We start from the raw sequence: 15,917 nt of genomic DNA on the forward strand, positions 1-15,917 counted from the left end.
GAATGCCACAGCAAATGTGTGCTGTAATCAAAGCTAAAGGTGAAATATTAGAGTGTGTGACCTTTTTCTTGGGGACTTTTGGTTGGAGCAAATACCTGCTCACACTTGCGAATGCCACTCTAGAATAAAAACCACCATCTGGATTTTTGCTTATGAGTTTATTTAGTTCAAGAAACAATGTTTAAAGAAGTTGTAGCTACTCTGCTTTGTCCATCCTCCTGAGTATAAGAAAAAGAAATTAGTCACATGATATATTCTGATTTTATTAAAGTGAGAACTAAGATTGGGTACCTCAATAAATCCAGGAAAGTTAAGGGAAGCCCCTTCAGTCTGGACTCTCGTCTTCTGCCATATCTTCCAGTTGTCCCCCTTTGTTGCTTCACTTCTTCCTCATAACTCAGTGTCTGCGATCCATCTGCACCTTTGGAAAACTCAAGCTTTGAGCGAATTACCGGCTGAACTTCATTCGTTTCTTCTTCGGGCATCACAGCAGCATCTGTCTGTCCTGTTTGGTTTAAATCTCCCTGGTCAAGGTCATTTTCACTCATCTCTGCTGGCATCCATTTCTTCTCCTGGGATTCCTCTCCAATAGCAGAGTTGTACGGTTCTGGTGGGTTTGACTTCTCAACCAGAATGACGCTGATCTCAGCTGGAGAAGAGAAGTTGACTGCGCCGAACTTTGCAGATCTTTCAAACCTATTTTTTCCTGGGAACTCCTGCACCATGACTGGGTTGTCTTGTGGAGGAATCGGCCATCCGTCAACCAATGTAAGTAAATTCAGGTCGAATGTGGAATCATCACTTTTCTGTTCAATGAACCTTAGGCCTATCTCATTTGTGGGGTTATTCTGAGTAGATTCTTGATTTGTGGTTGAAGGCAGCAGTTCAGGAATGACATTTGATACGCCGTTGCTTGGCTGAATCTGAACAGTCAAACTGTCCTCAGAATGAGAATCAATATTATCCTTGTGATCTTGTGGTTCAGAGAACAGAAGCTCAGGACTCATCTCATCTTTATCCACAATGACAAAGGGACCAGTGCTGACAAAAGCCCTGGCCTCTGAAATGACAGACCGACAGTGAGTCATAGGCTGAATTTACAGGAATACTAACCAACTAATCGAAATTCTGATTAGAAGTTCCATCTTGCCGTTTACATGGACACGAAAAAGTGATTCTGCCTGCTGTGAAGCCTCCAATCTGCCAGAAATCTATCAAAAATCTTATTGACGACACCTTATCAATTCAATAGATGACTGAGACAGACCTGCATTTTCAACTGTGCCATCCACTTTTCATGTCACTTGATGTTTACCAAACACGTGCAAAAAGTAATTCTAGTCTTCATTCTAACTGAAGAAAAGATCAGGTAAATAACTTACATGATTGGTAGGCATCAGTAATTTCTTACTAAATGAGGGTTTACGCCACTCCAGCCTGTTCCCATTCAGGTGTTTACATGAAGCTTTGTTCATATTGGGCCGTTATTCATATTGGCAGAATACGAGTGTCCATGTAAATGTAGCCACCGTCCAGGACCAGGAAGTAATCTTTTGAAAACACACTTACCATCGGGTAGGCCTTTGACTGATAGGCCTTTACACTTTGAGCTACAGCAGTCACACACCTCTACACCACTTAGTTCTTCCCACCTGAAAGGAAAGTCTTTGTTTCACAGCAATTTAATAAATAAATAAATAATGTATGGGTTACGTCTACACAAATACCTTGACTGAAGCGGATTGTAGTTGCAGGATTTCGAGCTAAAAGTCACACCCTGGTCAGAGATGACCACACTACAGTGGACGTACAGCTTCAGAGGAGAAGAGCGTTCACAAGGTCACACAGTAGAACAGAAACAACAACAACAGGAGCCAGAAACAACAGAAGCCGAAAACACACTGAGGTATGAAAGCCTTACCTCAGATATTAGATAAGATGTGTTTAGAGCGAAGTTAACCACATCTGCTCTGTTAGAGGCTACAAATTGTACAACAGCACAGTGAGAATGCATGGGGACTGAGCACCTGGCAGAGAGCACAGATATTTCAGGTGATTAGAATATTAGACTGAACAGTTGCGATGATGAATACCTGACTGCTTACCCTTTATTCATTATGACTGCATGCCGTGGTCTAGTCTGAGGCTCAGGGGATGCCGAGACAAAGCACGACTGGATGAAAAGTTGCTGGTCTGGCCTAGTTTTGGCAAAAACCTGGAGGTTGACACCTTGGCCTCTTTTATAGACATTTGAATCTGCTGCACTGGTCCAGGATGCTGCAGGAGAAAGAAAAACACTTATGTCTATGAATGAAATGGCACAAACAGACAGCATCTCTTACTTCTACTCACGACTCATGGCCTTGATGCTAAAGCTCCCGTCATTCACAGGAGGTCTCGAGACAAAGTGTGGATTATAGTAGGACCTGAAATGGCACATTAGCTTTTAGTATGGCAAACATCCACAGATGTCTTGGTACTGCAGGTGACACACCTCTTGGGGCTGCATGAGATGTGTATTGTGGAGAAAGATTGCCACCAGGTGGGAAGAGTTTGCTTGAGATTCAAGTGGAGAGAGTTTGTGAACCTCTCCAAACCATTCTGCACCTGGAAGACAATGTGTTGTTTTTAAAAAAAAAAAAAAAAAAACAGTTTCTAAAGAAGTGGAAATAAAGAAAATAGCCCATTTACCTCACGCATGGTACCACACTGATCAAAACCATAAGTGAAGATAAACTGGTCCGGTAGTTCTCTGTTGCTATAGCAGCCATCACCCAACTGTATTTCCTCTCCAGTCAATGTCAGACCGTTGGTTCTCTTATCAACCAGAAGTGTCATCTTAGATTCATCACAAAACACCTGTACTCTGGGAACCACCATGATGGGAGGCAATTCACCAAGCAAATGAAAGTCAGGGGTATGGCTTCGCCAAGAGCTGAAGATGGTGTCAAAAGGAACCAAATTTAACTTTCTTTCAAATGGAGGAGGCAAGTCTTCAAAAAATCTTGCAAAATCCTGGGGAAGCACAGCATCCCGATATCTTATCGCAGATCGAGCAGCGATCAAACGTGCAAGAAAGACACAAAGAAATACATGTATTGCCCCCATTGTGGGCCTCAAACCAGGACAACAACTCTGACTGCTCTCTGACCAGAGTGTCATTAATAAGGAGCTGAGACCAAGAGCGACAGGTGATGGAAATCAAGCAATTGAGTCTGACGGCCAATGATTGAGAAATCTCTTCACATCGCTGCAGCCAAACATACCCATGTGACTTTTTTGGTGAAACTGGAAGCATTTAGAAAAAGAATATTGTGTTTTTTGTTCATGTTATTTACATTAAGATTAAGATCCATTCTGAGTTAAGGCTGTATTAGTGAAATAATATATATATATATTATATAAAATAATGTAACCCTTTATTTATACCACAATGGGGAAGTCAGAAGTGTTGCAGGAGGACAGGTTACACAGGAGATAAAAAAAAAATAAAAAATGATAAACACAATGAATAAGTACAAAAATTACATAGAATTTATGTATGTCTGTGAAATAGACCATTTTGGCATATTGGACATCAAAGAATAAAAGATAAAATATGTAAACGTACATTTACTGCATGTGCATGATGTAAATTCTGACCTGTATTGTCTCATTGTCTGTCTCATTCTCAGTCATGCAAGTCACAATATATCTATAACCGAGATAATACAAAGGCATCAAACTAGTTCTGAACTGCACATGTACCGTGCTCATAGATGCTCAGCATTACATTTCAAGAGACTGTGATATTCAGTGGTATCATATTCTAATTTTTAATCAGGAAATGGTTTAGTTTGTTTTTACTTGTTTTATCTGAGCAATAAGTTTCATTTATCCACATTAGAGAGATTATATTTAAAATAAAACTATATAAATATTAAAATAATTAAGAAAAATGATTAAATTGATAACAGATAAAGTGTCTTATAAAACAGCAAATGTCATTATCAACATGTCCATCACATTTATAGCTGTTGTTCCAGTCACTGAGTATAATATGTGCTATGGTTAAAAGCATGTGCAGCATATTCTCTGGTCTTCAGCCAACACATACAAGGTTCTTCATGACGGGTAAATACTTACTGTTGACATACTGAATCATACGTTTGGGAACAAAAAAGACACTTCCTGATTGGAGGACAACCTGCCAATCATTCTGTGATCTCATACCGAAAACAGATTATGGAAATGTGTGTCCCATGTGATGAGGAGTTTGCTTTGGTGAACAATTTGTTTCTTTTTAAACTTCGAGACTTTCTTTTTGACATTAAGTCCGAATATCATTATCTGGCGTTGCATTACTTCCAAACAGGTTTTTTGTTTAACACGTATTGGGGGCGGGGCTTCCGCACAGGTAAGTCCCAAACGGCTCACGTCCGCCCACAGGTGAAGCGGCGGTAGAGGAAGACGATCCATCGAAAGGTGTCAAAGTTCTGCCAGTTATGACTTTAATACATCTTTCCAAGTGATGTGATCGGAGGGGACATACAATACAACATGGTTCAAATGGGTAAGTTAACTTTTATGAGTTTTTAACAAAAACTGACAGTTTAATTCAAGGGGAATGTTGCGGGCTGAAGGTTTTAGGCGTGGTCTGTAAAGTTGGAAGCGCTCAGGGAAGAAGATAATCCAACCTTTGATGGTAGTTTATGCCACTCAGTGTAACATCTTATTTCTTTAAACGAAGAGTTTATGTTGTTAAGACTCACTATGGTGCAGTATTTATTTAAAGTTTCGCCCGTGTAAAAGTGAGGCCTTTTACCGTTGATGAGATGCAAATCAGGTCTTTTTACGCAACTCTATTGACTGGGCTTTCACTATAAACCTGAACAAAGTAGGTCAGCGTGAAGAAAAACAACTAACCCAAACTATAATTTGTATAATTTGTAGAGTATCTCATTGGCTTATTATTATTACTAGACCTATATTAAGATACATTACACGCATAAATAGATAAATACCATGGTTATTACCAGTGGTTGAAGTAGTACTCATATCTTTTAGTAAAAGTAGCAATACCACAATTTAACATATCCAAACTTTAAACAAGTTAAAATATTATCAGCAAAATGTACATAACAGTATTCATTACACACCAAATGGGTCCCAGCTATTCTATTCTGTTCGTATCTGTTATAGTATTAGATTACCGATGCATTAACCTTGTAGCTGATCCGGGTAAAACTCATTTATTTTGTATTCTGTCCGCTGGCTTCATCCACTGTGCATTCATCAGATCATATACCATGCAAGAAATCATGATATGAGATCAGTCAAGTCCTAATCTGCTGTAGAGTTACTGCCACCGTCAGATGAATGTAGCAGTGTAAATTAAAAGGAATTTTCCCTCTGAATAGTAGTAACCATGTAGAATAGCTACTACTGCAGTAGTAGCATAACATTTAAGTACTAAGGTGAAACGCATGTATCATAGAAGTATTTTTGTAATTGTTTACACCACTAAACAGCCTATTATACCCTAGTTTTTTGTAAGGGTTTAGACAATGTGTGACAATGTACCCCTGAATGGCAGCAAACACAAGAGTAACAATATTATGACCCCAAACATTGCAAGAATTTCCACAGCACCCCCCTGTAGGAATGACTGAGACAGACCAGAGGAAGTGTATGTGTCTCTGTGTGTCAGACCCCTCAGGCCAGGTTAATATGGTGGTGAATGTTTCAAGACCCCACCCAAAGCTTTGTCTTGTTTGGTAAAGGTTTGGTTTACAGCACATGGCCTCTATAGGGAGTTGTGTTGCCCTTTCTCAGAAGAAGGAACAAAATAGAGCAACACAAGTCTGCACAGACCAGAAGTGTCACCATAGTTGCAGCGTACTGCTGCACGCAGGGGATGAGATGTTCAGCCGCCTCTGCAGGGGTCGGGGATAATTGCGGCGACCGCCGAGTGTTGTGACAGCGTGCTAACCGCTGCCCCGCTTCCTCTTTACTTAGCTGAAACCACAACACTGCAGAGTTAGTCTGCAGTTAACTCGCCAGGGTGCAGCAGTCGCAGCTCACTGTATGCTTCAGATCAGTTTTAATAAACGTGTGTGGTCTTGAAACGACATACAGAGCCACTTAAGAGTGTTTGAACCCCTCAGAATTTCCTACATTTCTGCATAAAAATGAGTCAATCAGTGGATTTTCAAGAAAATTAATCATTTATGCGTATCCGCAAAGTATATTGCAGAAGTACGTGAACCCGTGTATCTGGTATAACCCCCTTGTGCAGCAAGAGCAGCAACTAAACATTTCCGGTAACTTCTAATCAGTTGTCTACAGCAGCTTAGAGGAATTTTAGCCCATTCCTCTATACAGAACAGTTTTAATTCTGAGATGTTGGTGTATTTTTTTCTCACATGAACTGCTTGCTTCAGGTCCTTCCGCAACGATTAAGGTCAGGACTTCGACTTGACCATTCCAAAACACTGAATTTGTTCTTCTTTAACCATTCTTTTGCTCAACGACTCGTGTGCTTGAGATTGCTGCATGACCCAGTTTCTCTTAAGATTCATTTTCGTTTACAATTTGCTGGTATATTTGCTGGTACACCGCTGGTGTAAAGATGGCAAGCCACCCTGGCTCAGATGCAGCAAAACAGGCATATTTTTTTGGCACATCACACCCTCATGTTTCATGGACGGGCTGAGGTTCTGATGGTGGAATGCAGTGTTGTTTAGTCTCTAGACATGAGCTTCTCATTTGAACCAAATCATTCTACTTTGGTTTCACCCATCTGCAAAACATTTTCCCAATAGGCTTCTGGCTTGTCCAGATGATGTTTAAAAAACTGCAGACAGGCAGAAATGTTTTTTTTAGGAGAGCAATAGCTTTGTCCTTACCACTCTGCCATTCACACCATGATTGTCCAGTGTTCTCCTGATGATGGATTCATGAACATTAACATTAGCCAGTGTGAGAGAGGCCTTTAGATGCTTAGAAGTTACCCTGAGTTTCTTTGTGACCTTTGGGACTATTATGTGTCTTGGTATTGGAGTGATCTTTGTTGGTCCACTACTCTTGTGGACGGTGGCAGTCGTCTTAAATCTCCACCATTTGTTACCAATCTGTCTGACTGTGGATTTATGGATTCCAAACTGTTTTGGTCCTCAGAAAGCTCCTTTGTCCGTTAACTTGTAATCCCAGAGGTGCACTTACTTTTTCACTTCTCAGATATGTGATATTGGCTTATTTTTCTGAATAAATGAATACAAAAGCATCATATTTTAGTTTCATTTGATTGGGTTCTCTTTGTCGACTTTCAGGACTTGGGACAGGGTGAAAATCTGCTGATGTTTTGAGTCATTTTTATTCAGAAATGTAGAAAATACTTTCAAGCAGCACTGTATATGTACCAGTCTGACAGTATGGACTGTTGTTTATCTTTTAGATTAAGGTCATAATGCTCAAAGTTAAGTAAGACTATGAGGTCAGACTCGCGTTTTTTTGGGTTCCTCTAGGAATATGCTGCGCCAACCTCAAGGACAACAAAGTCTTGATGAAGATGGGGCTGGCGCTGGTGATGGTGGGCCATGTCAACTTTGTTCTTGGAGCACTGGTGCACGGTGCCGTGCTCAGGCACATCAGTGTGCACAAAAGAACACGGACCATGGTGTATGCCATCGCTAATATCATTGCCATTGTGGCAGGCCTGCTGGTAAGTTTAAAACAGACAGATGGTTACACCAGATACTTACTAGTTTTCTGATAGAACCGCAGTGTAATGTAGTGGGTAAATTAGATCAGTCTAAATCCTTAACATGCACAAGTGTATCATCTGTCTTTAATGAGTGATGTCTTTCTTCCCAAATCTCTTGCGGATCCTCAGGGAATCATTGGTGGAATAATCGCCATTGTCCTGTCCAAAAACAAGAGAAACAGGATCCTGGTAAATATCGTTCTCTTCTCTTTACACAGCTCCTCCCTCCTCTTCCGGCACTCATCTGTCATGTGCTGCCTCCTGTCAGAACCTGCCCTTTTTTTTGACAGTTTCTTTGAGTGCGTGTGTTTGGAGGTATACATAACAGTTTAAATTGGCCAGATAGATGCAAACAGAAAATCCTGTCATGCAGGAAATATTTTTCCTCCTTTCCTCCTAGACTTACTCAATACTGGTGGGTGTGTTGACTTTTATAAGGTTAAAATGTCTTTTACCTCCTTACATTTTTGTGTCATGCTGTTCTTGCAGAAATGGGTCCTGTTGGTCTTCAGCTTCTTGGCAGGTCTCTTGGCAGTTGCCTCCGCATTGGGCTTGTCAGTGTCTTTGGGGAAAGCTATTCATCGTAAAGCAGGGAGCCTGTTAATACTTTGCGCAACTTCAGATGATATCTCTTCTGTCACATACGAATGCTCTTTTGACCCCACCCGTATCTATGTAAGTTGAATATAAAGATTTATCCAACACCCAGCTCTGATACTGATGTGAACTGCGGACCACAGACGTGTGTAGTGATCCATTACGGTATGTTTTGTCATCTTTGTTTTCCAGGAGACCACAGTCATTCTGTGGGTGCCTCTTATTTTGATGTCCATTGTGGAAACAGTGTTCTCCTTCCGCCTCTTTGCTGCCTGCACTTCATCCCTGTACCTCTGTCCATGCAGGAAGAGACCGCTCCAGGCCAAGAGGGTAAGCTTCCGTCAGTCCACCTGCCACATTTACACGGACGACGTTTCTTCATTCTGATTAGAGATTCCAACTTGGCTGTTTACATGTACGGGTGGCACAGTGGTGTGGTGGTTAGCACTGATGCCTCACAGCAAGAAAGTTCTGGGTTCGAATCCATCGGTCAACTGGGGCCTTTCTGTGTGGAGTTTGCATGTTCTCCATGCATGGGTTCTCTCCGGGTTCTCTGGCTTCCTCCCATCGTCCAAAGACATGCTCATTAGGAATGAATGAATGTTTACATGAATGCTGGAAAAACACATCAAGAGGCTTTTTTGACAGTACTAACTAGGCTGACATTATTTAACATAGTTTAGTATTTGTCTTTGTGGTGTGCAAAAGTGTGGACCGCTCTATTTCGCCTGTAACATGCAACATTTTTGCAAATTTAAACAAAAGGGGGAAAATGTCAACTCAGAAAAATCCATACAGTTTGAACTAAAGACTCAGGCCACTATACCTGACTCCCTTTCGTGACACTCATGTTTGAGGTTGCACAGAAATGTCTTAAAGAGGCAATTACAAGTTAGCACTAAAATAATATTTGGAAGTCAGTGGTCTAGACCTGCTGACACATATTACTCTAGTTATTCTTCAGTTTAAATTATTTTTCATATCTCACGTCACTGGCACAAGCTGTTTACTGGACTACTCTATCTTTAAAAAAAATGAAAAACAGCCAGCCGTAGTCACATATTTTCCCCTAAAACATCCTAAAATAATGCATTTGCTAATATATTCAAATTGTATGTAAAATGTATGTGTTGTTAAAAGGTACATGCACTCAGCTAGTTTCATAAAATAATCAATGTGCTGTCCTTCATCTCGTGTGAATTACATTTTATGTTTCAGGTGCGCATCCAGAGAAATGTTGAAACCCCAACATCACCTCCACCTAGAGACCCAGACAGCGACATAGAAGCTGAGCCCGCAGAGCAGGAGGATCTGCTGGAGGGCAGCACTGCAGTGGAGCAGAGCCACTGGCTCTGAAGCAGCTGGACCTGTTTGGAAATGTTGCAGACTGAGATGGACAAAACCTCATGTCATTGCGTGTGTTATAAAGCATGGATCCATTTTCTTTTCCCCTCATATTAAGACAATCGATTTTGAGCTGATAAAATAATATGTTTGTTTGGTTACTATGTTTTGCATTCATGTTGTCTTTAAAATACAAAGAGCCATCACCTGTGTTTAAAGTCATTTCCTTTCAAAAACTGAGCTGTGTTTTACCCGTGGGAGCAGAGATGACATTTTATAATCTTGTTTAAAACACCTAAAGAAAGTGTGGGTGTGTCAGATTTAAAAGACATTCACAAACTTTTTATCGAGTACTTTTACTAACATTTTCAGAATACAAATATTTACAACATATGAATTCTGACACTGGTCTCGTCTCCCATTGGACATTCAGGGGGGGAACTGACACCCGGCATCATTTAAATTCAGAATGATTTCAACATTACAGAGAAGTCAACATGTTAGTAAAGGAATCATAACCTAAAATATAAGAATGTAATTTGCTTGTAATGGCTGTTCATGAATATGAAACCCCCTCACTGACCATGGCAGATAAGACCAGTGCCACAAATATATTACAGAAAAAGAATCTATTGTACCAACATGCTTTAAACTACATACTCAAAGGCACAGGACAAATATGGAACTGAAAGACAAACAAAAAAACAAGTAGCCAAAATATCTATGATTTAAATAAATTAAATCCATCAGATATATAAAAGCAGACGTGCTGAGCAAAAAAGTTTTTTTTTTGTTTTAACAGTTGTTCACTGGAAAAGAAAAAAAAAAACAAGTAACATAGCATAAAAAGAGTCAGCGCAAAATAATGAAAGTATACAAAAACAATATTCAAAAGTCTGACATCAGTCCATAAACAGCAAGGTTAAAAAAGGTGTCCTAGAAAAACAGCCTAAAATGTCCCATTTTAAGGGGATCTCATTTGAGAGCCCACTATTTCCACTGTGGCAGTCTGCAAAGGTGATTTATTCAAATAATCTTGTTTTTAGATCCATTGCGATCCGTTGTATTGGCATCGCGGGCTGCTGAGGTCCTCATGGTGTCTTGGACTCCTCTTTTGGCCTAAGGGACCCAGAGTAAGGAAATGGTTAACGCTGCCCACAAGCCACCTCCTGGACAGCATGGTCAATTTGTGTGTGCAGTGTTTTCTCACTTTGATGTGTCCATTTTCTCCTCCTCTGGCACCTTCTCTTCTTCTTTCACTTCTACAAAAAATACAGCACAGAGCAGTGATAACACCATCCTCCATTTTAGATAAAATTATCTTACTGAAAATTCGTGTCAACTCATAAGATGAGCTAAAAAAAACTGACTAAACCACATGAAAAGGTGTGAGATGAGAATAAAAAAAAAGTGAATAGATACCTTTTGTTTCCTCCTCACCTTTCTTCTCCTTTTCTTCTCCCTCTTTCTCTCCTTCGGTTTTGACTCGCTTGGCTTTCTTGAAGCTGGCAGCGTTTCGGCGGCCTCCTTCGCCTTCATCCTCAGAGTCAGAGAACTCCTCCTCGCACGCTATCCTCTTGTCATGAGCGCGGACTGAATGTTATCAGATGACAGAGTCAACTTAAAATATGCTGCCCTGCTGTTTGGTAACTTTAATGGCAAGTCACCTGATCTGGGACTTGTAGGGAAGTAAACAGACTTTAAGCACTTTTGGATCTAACTGTTCTGGGAACTTTGATGCTAACTATCCATTAAGAAGTTCCCTCAAGAACTACACACCTTCAAAGGTTTATTTTGCTTGCAATTGCACCAGTCACACTAATGATGAAGTGGCATATGTCACATACAGGCCTGAACTGTAACACCAGTTGATATCTCTGTGTTTTGTTCCAAGTCTTACCAATGTTAGAATGACACAGTTCAGATGTTTGACCAATCAACATACATTTAGGTCACTCAAGGTTCATCTTGTGCTACTCTGAGTATCTACTCTGAACTACAAGCGAAAATAGACCTAAGAACTACAAAAGCATCCTGTGTGGGAGATTCTTACTAGATATGCGCTTGTTGGGATCTTCCTCCTCCTCGTCTCCACTGTCCTCCTGTACAGCATCCTCTGGGATCGCCTGCATCTGAACTCCAGGGGCGTGAGGAAGCATACGCAAGTTCTCAAACAAGCGCTGCCTAGAGGACACAATGCAGAGCTTAATATACAAACCGCTAACAAAGACAAATTATAACGGGACATTGATCTCGACCTATGACACCATTATGTCCTCTGCTTTTCAGTCAAATCACAAGAAACCTGAAAGTTGTCAACAACTCAACCATGACTCAGAGTTGGTGTAACAGACTCACTTGATCTTCTCCAGGTAATCATTGGTGTTCTGATTGGTCATGTTGGAGGGGCTGATGTGCAGCTTGAAGTCTGGCCCAAAGTACTCAAAGTAGTCGTTATATGGGAGCTCTGTGGAGTTGAGAGAAATTTTTAAAGATTAATACACATTTTCTCTCAAACAGTTAGCGCAGCCCTAAGAGATGTCTGAAAATAGAGCTAGGGTTAGCTTTAAGCTTGTGTGATAAGGTTATGGTCATGTGATAGTCTAAAACTGAAATAAAAACTAAGAAAACAAGTTTACTAATTTAAGAAGCTGTTTTTAACAGGTTATTGAACAATTCGTGACATTTAATTAGTTTTACCCACTTTATTTCTGATATGTTTAAAGGTAAATAAAAGTATGTTTTCATTTACCACCATAAAATAATCTGATTCCCCATCAATAATTATATTCAGTGCAACACAGACATACCATTAGGGATGGAGCTATCCAGGGCTACAGCAGTCTCGTATGTCCAGCAGCGTGCCACGTTACGGATGGTGTAACCTCCTCCACCCAGCATTAGCAGCGGCAGGTTGAAGCTCTTCATGTACTCCACACACTTAGCGTGGCCTACACACATATAAAGAAAAGAATAATTAAAAACAGGAGGAAAAAACACTCTGGTTTCTCAGTTCATTCAAGAAACTTACAAAGCTATCTGCTTGTATGTTACCTTTTATGGTGAGGTTAAAGCAACCAAGCCTGTCTCCAGACAGAGAATCAGCTCCACACTGGAGAACCACTGCGCTGGGCTGGTACATCTCCATCACCTTGGCCATAATCTAAACAAACAAACATCAGCTATCAAGAACACGTCACTACGTCAAATGAGATATCCACTATCAACAGCTACCAGGATTTTATTTACTCACGGGTTTGAAAATGGCTTCATATGACTCATCGTCAATGCCATCCCTCAGTGGGTAATTCACAGCATAGTATTTACCCTTACCAGCACCAATGTCCTACAGAGAAACAAGATGAATGTCAGCTGACAATATATTCACTTTGTCCGTTTAAACTGTATTCATGTAAGACGTACCCTGAGGTCACCGGTGCCAGGGAAGTACTCGCCGTACTTGTGGAAGGACACCGTCATGACTCGGTCTGTTGTGTAGAAAGCCTCCTCCACACCGTCACCATGATGGATGTCAATATCTATGTACAGCACTCTCTGGTGGTATCTGGAAAGACGGGATACTCCTCTGAGTACAGCTATTTTTCATCTTTGAAAATGTTCATCATTGATAAAACATAATTCCTGTTGAGTATCCCACTAGTCAAAAGTGTATTTGAGCTGCTGATCAGTGTCGTCTACTCACTTCAATAACTCCAGAATAGCCAGCACGATGTCGTTGACATAGCAAAACCCAGAGGCCTCAGACTTCTTGGCGTGATGCAGGCCTCCAGCCCAGTTGATGGCAATATCTGTCTGCTGTTTGTTCAGCTTCACAGCACCAGCTGGAGCACAGTGGGGAGAGTTACGAATCTGCCTCTACTGATCTTACCAGATTACTGGGGCAATGATTGCAAGATTACTGATGGACCCTGCATGAAGACAACTTACCAACGGAGCCCCCTGCAGAGAGCTGGCAGAACTCGAACAAACCATCGAACACTGGACAGTCCTCCCCCACATTAACTGTAAAGCAAGGGTGCAGAATTGATCAGTGGAGTTATGCGAGTGAAGTTGCACAGTCAAGTTTTAACGACACAGACGCAACTTACATCTCTGCATCTGTTTGCTGTATTCTGACATGTTGTCTGGTCGAATTGAGCGCAGGAATTTGATGTAGTCATCGCTGTGATACTTGGTCATCTCCTCTCCGCTGGCTTTGTGCGGGCGCTGAAACACGGATGACAAATCAGCTCCTCTGACATAACAGCAAACACGAGTCAAGTGATCTGATATTGCAACTTTAAATTTCTCATACGTATATCTCCATCTTTCTGTAGAGGCCATAGTTGAGCAACAGGTTGTGCGTCATGCGGATTCTGTGGGGCTTCATGGGATGGCCCTGACCATAGTAATAATTTCCAACATCACCTGAACATGAGAAGAGGAAACGCAAAACACAGTGAATCATTGGTTTATTTTACATTTACAAATTAAACAATGCAAATCTGAAGCGTGTATAACCACTTGCCAGTTTATTAGGTACACTAGTGAAAACACATTGTCAAATAAACCATGTTGCACTAAACAATGTATGAAAGGGAGTAAAACTCTTGATGCAGTTTGTGGAGCTATTAAAGTGGATTAAATTTAACACCAAAGCATTTTTGTTATTTAGCCTAGCCCACTGACTAAAATAGGGCTGCCAAAATAATAGAAACATGGGTCAGTACAACACAATGGTGCTACAAAACACAACATCTAACACGAAAACACAGCAGAATCAACAGCTCTCTCTGTTAAACAAGTGCCGAACACCAAAACCTTCAGGAAAAGTTAGTGCAGGACTGTTATAATGCAATTGCTTTCACTGGTGTACCTAATGAACTGGCAAATGAGTGTATGCATCACCCCTTCTGCGAAGAAAGCGCAGAAGAATAGTGCAATAATTCATCTATCCTATCATGCATGTGTGTTATGGACTTCTAACTCTCCCAGTCAAGATACTGAAATAAGAAACTACACAAACACACCAAAGCTTTGGTAAAGCGATTTACCAATTCCATTTTCTCTACGAACTATCGGCGGCACTTGAAGGCAACACCGTGAGCCATTTCACTGTTAGCTTAGTGTTGACTAATTACTGACAATGAAGTACTCATATGCACATTGTTAGCTCGCTAGCTAGTAACGGCAGTTAACCCTACATAAAGTACCAATTTCTGGATAAAACTGGACTAATTTGTAGCGTAACGACAGCCAACAGATTTAGGGGAAGTGAGCACATATAAGTAACACTCTGCGTGGACGCGGCGACATTATCTGAGGCGGAGATGATGCGAGCCGCCTGCGACTCAAGCTAGCTGCGTTAGCCTAACGTGCCACATTAGCAAGAGGTGAAACTAACTGTAACCCTTTGTTGGTGCAAAGCGGAGGGCTTCATTCGCCAGTGCGTGCGCCGTGCGGAGTGCAAGGTACGCGAGGACTCACCGTCGTAGTAGTAGCAAACTTTTTTCTTTGTTCCTTGGGAAGTAAGCGCCATTTTCCGTCCTTTTCGGCTGGCACACACCACAGGAGACAACAGCGACAGGAGGCGGAGAGTTATCAATGGAATGTAGTTTTAACGGTCAACGACAGGAGGCGACAGAGCGGCCACGTCCTCTCCTCGTGATTTTGTCCGTTTGTGTTAACAATTAGGATAAACTATTAACGATTTAGTGTTACTACTTGCTCATCAAGTGGTTCAATAAATATTTAGACCTCTTACTTAACTGAAGGTAGTAATACCACATCACAAAATCTCAACTGAAAGTAAAGGCACTGCTTTCATTAGGTGACTTAAATATAAACAAAATCTGCAGTGAAGGACCTCAGCATGCAGCAGGATGGTGCCTCTGTTGTTAGATTATAGTTTTCATTATAATGATTTTGAATCACAACAGCATGCATTGAATTTGAATCAGCGTTTCTATGGTGAGGTTGGTCAGGGAAGAACTCATTCTTTCCCTATGTTACTTAGTTACATGGGTTATGGCAACGCATCATCATTCAAAAGATCACAAGTTTTTATTTAAGAAAAATAAAATCCAACAGCAAGAATGTAATCCTGGCTGTCAGATAAATACTGGATAGAAGATGAAAGTAGAAGATGAAAGTAGAAGATGGAATGGAAGTAGCTACTCGGTCAAAATTGTACTTGAGTGAAGTGCATTTCACTGAAAACCTGTGTGCATGG

At 40.9% G+C, this 15,917-nt stretch overlaps 3 protein-coding genes across 5 annotated transcripts; 1 reads left to right on the top strand and 2 right to left on the bottom strand.

Moving 5' to 3' along the window:
* Window positions 1-143: 143 nt before the first annotated feature.
* zpcx (zona pellucida protein C) lies at window positions 144-3,132 on the bottom strand. The gene is made up of 9 exons (XM_084569676.1): window positions 2,692-3,132; window positions 2,495-2,607; window positions 2,353-2,426; window positions 2,106-2,277; window positions 1,922-2,027; window positions 1,728-1,813; window positions 1,570-1,652; window positions 292-1,060; window positions 144-218 (listed from the first exon to the last, which is right to left on the bottom strand). The coding sequence occupies exons 1-9, from the start codon at window positions 3,106-3,108 to the stop codon at window positions 197-199; spliced, it is 1,842 nt and encodes a 613-aa protein (XP_084425802.1). The 5' UTR covers window positions 3,109-3,132; the 3' UTR covers window positions 144-196.
* A 1,169-nt stretch (window positions 3,133-4,301) lies between these two features.
* On the top strand, window positions 4,302-9,897 carry tmem54a (transmembrane protein 54a). 2 transcript variants are annotated; one of them, XM_084569696.1, is made up of 6 exons: window positions 4,308-4,552; window positions 7,506-7,702; window positions 7,874-7,933; window positions 8,234-8,419; window positions 8,534-8,671; window positions 9,560-9,897. In XM_084569696.1, the coding sequence occupies exons 1-6, from the start codon at window positions 4,540-4,542 to the stop codon at window positions 9,695-9,697; spliced, it is 732 nt and encodes a 243-aa protein (XP_084425822.1). In that variant the 5' UTR covers window positions 4,308-4,539; the 3' UTR covers window positions 9,698-9,897. The 2 variants fall into 2 exon arrangements, with proteins under 2 accessions (XP_084425823.1, XP_084425822.1); XM_084569697.1 differs by lacking the exon at window positions 8,234-8,419 and having other exon boundaries at window positions 4,302-4,552.
* Window positions 9,898-10,025: 128 nt separating this feature from the next.
* On the bottom strand, window positions 10,026-15,294 carry LOC311505873 (putative histone deacetylase 1-B). 2 transcript variants are annotated; one of them, XM_084569682.1, is made up of 14 exons: window positions 15,173-15,294; window positions 14,001-14,113; window positions 13,795-13,912; window positions 13,634-13,708; window positions 13,389-13,527; window positions 13,109-13,250; window positions 12,939-13,031; window positions 12,740-12,848; window positions 12,496-12,636; window positions 12,044-12,152; window positions 11,739-11,869; window positions 11,126-11,278; window positions 10,896-10,947; window positions 10,026-10,804 (listed from the first exon to the last, which is right to left on the bottom strand). In XM_084569682.1, exons 1-14 carry the CDS (start codon window positions 15,222-15,224, stop codon window positions 10,777-10,779), a joined length of 1,455 nt encoding a protein of 484 aa, XP_084425808.1. In that variant the 5' UTR covers window positions 15,225-15,294; the 3' UTR covers window positions 10,026-10,776. The 2 variants fall into 2 exon arrangements, with proteins under 2 accessions (XP_084425808.1, XP_084425807.1); XM_084569681.1 differs by having other exon boundaries at window positions 11,108-11,278.
* Window positions 15,295-15,917: the final 623 nt, after the last annotated feature.

Source organism: Chelon labrosus, assembly GCF_963514085.1.
Source record: "Chelon labrosus genome assembly, chromosome: 20".
Lineage (NCBI taxonomy): Eukaryota > Metazoa > Chordata > Actinopteri > Mugiliformes > Mugilidae > Chelon > Chelon labrosus.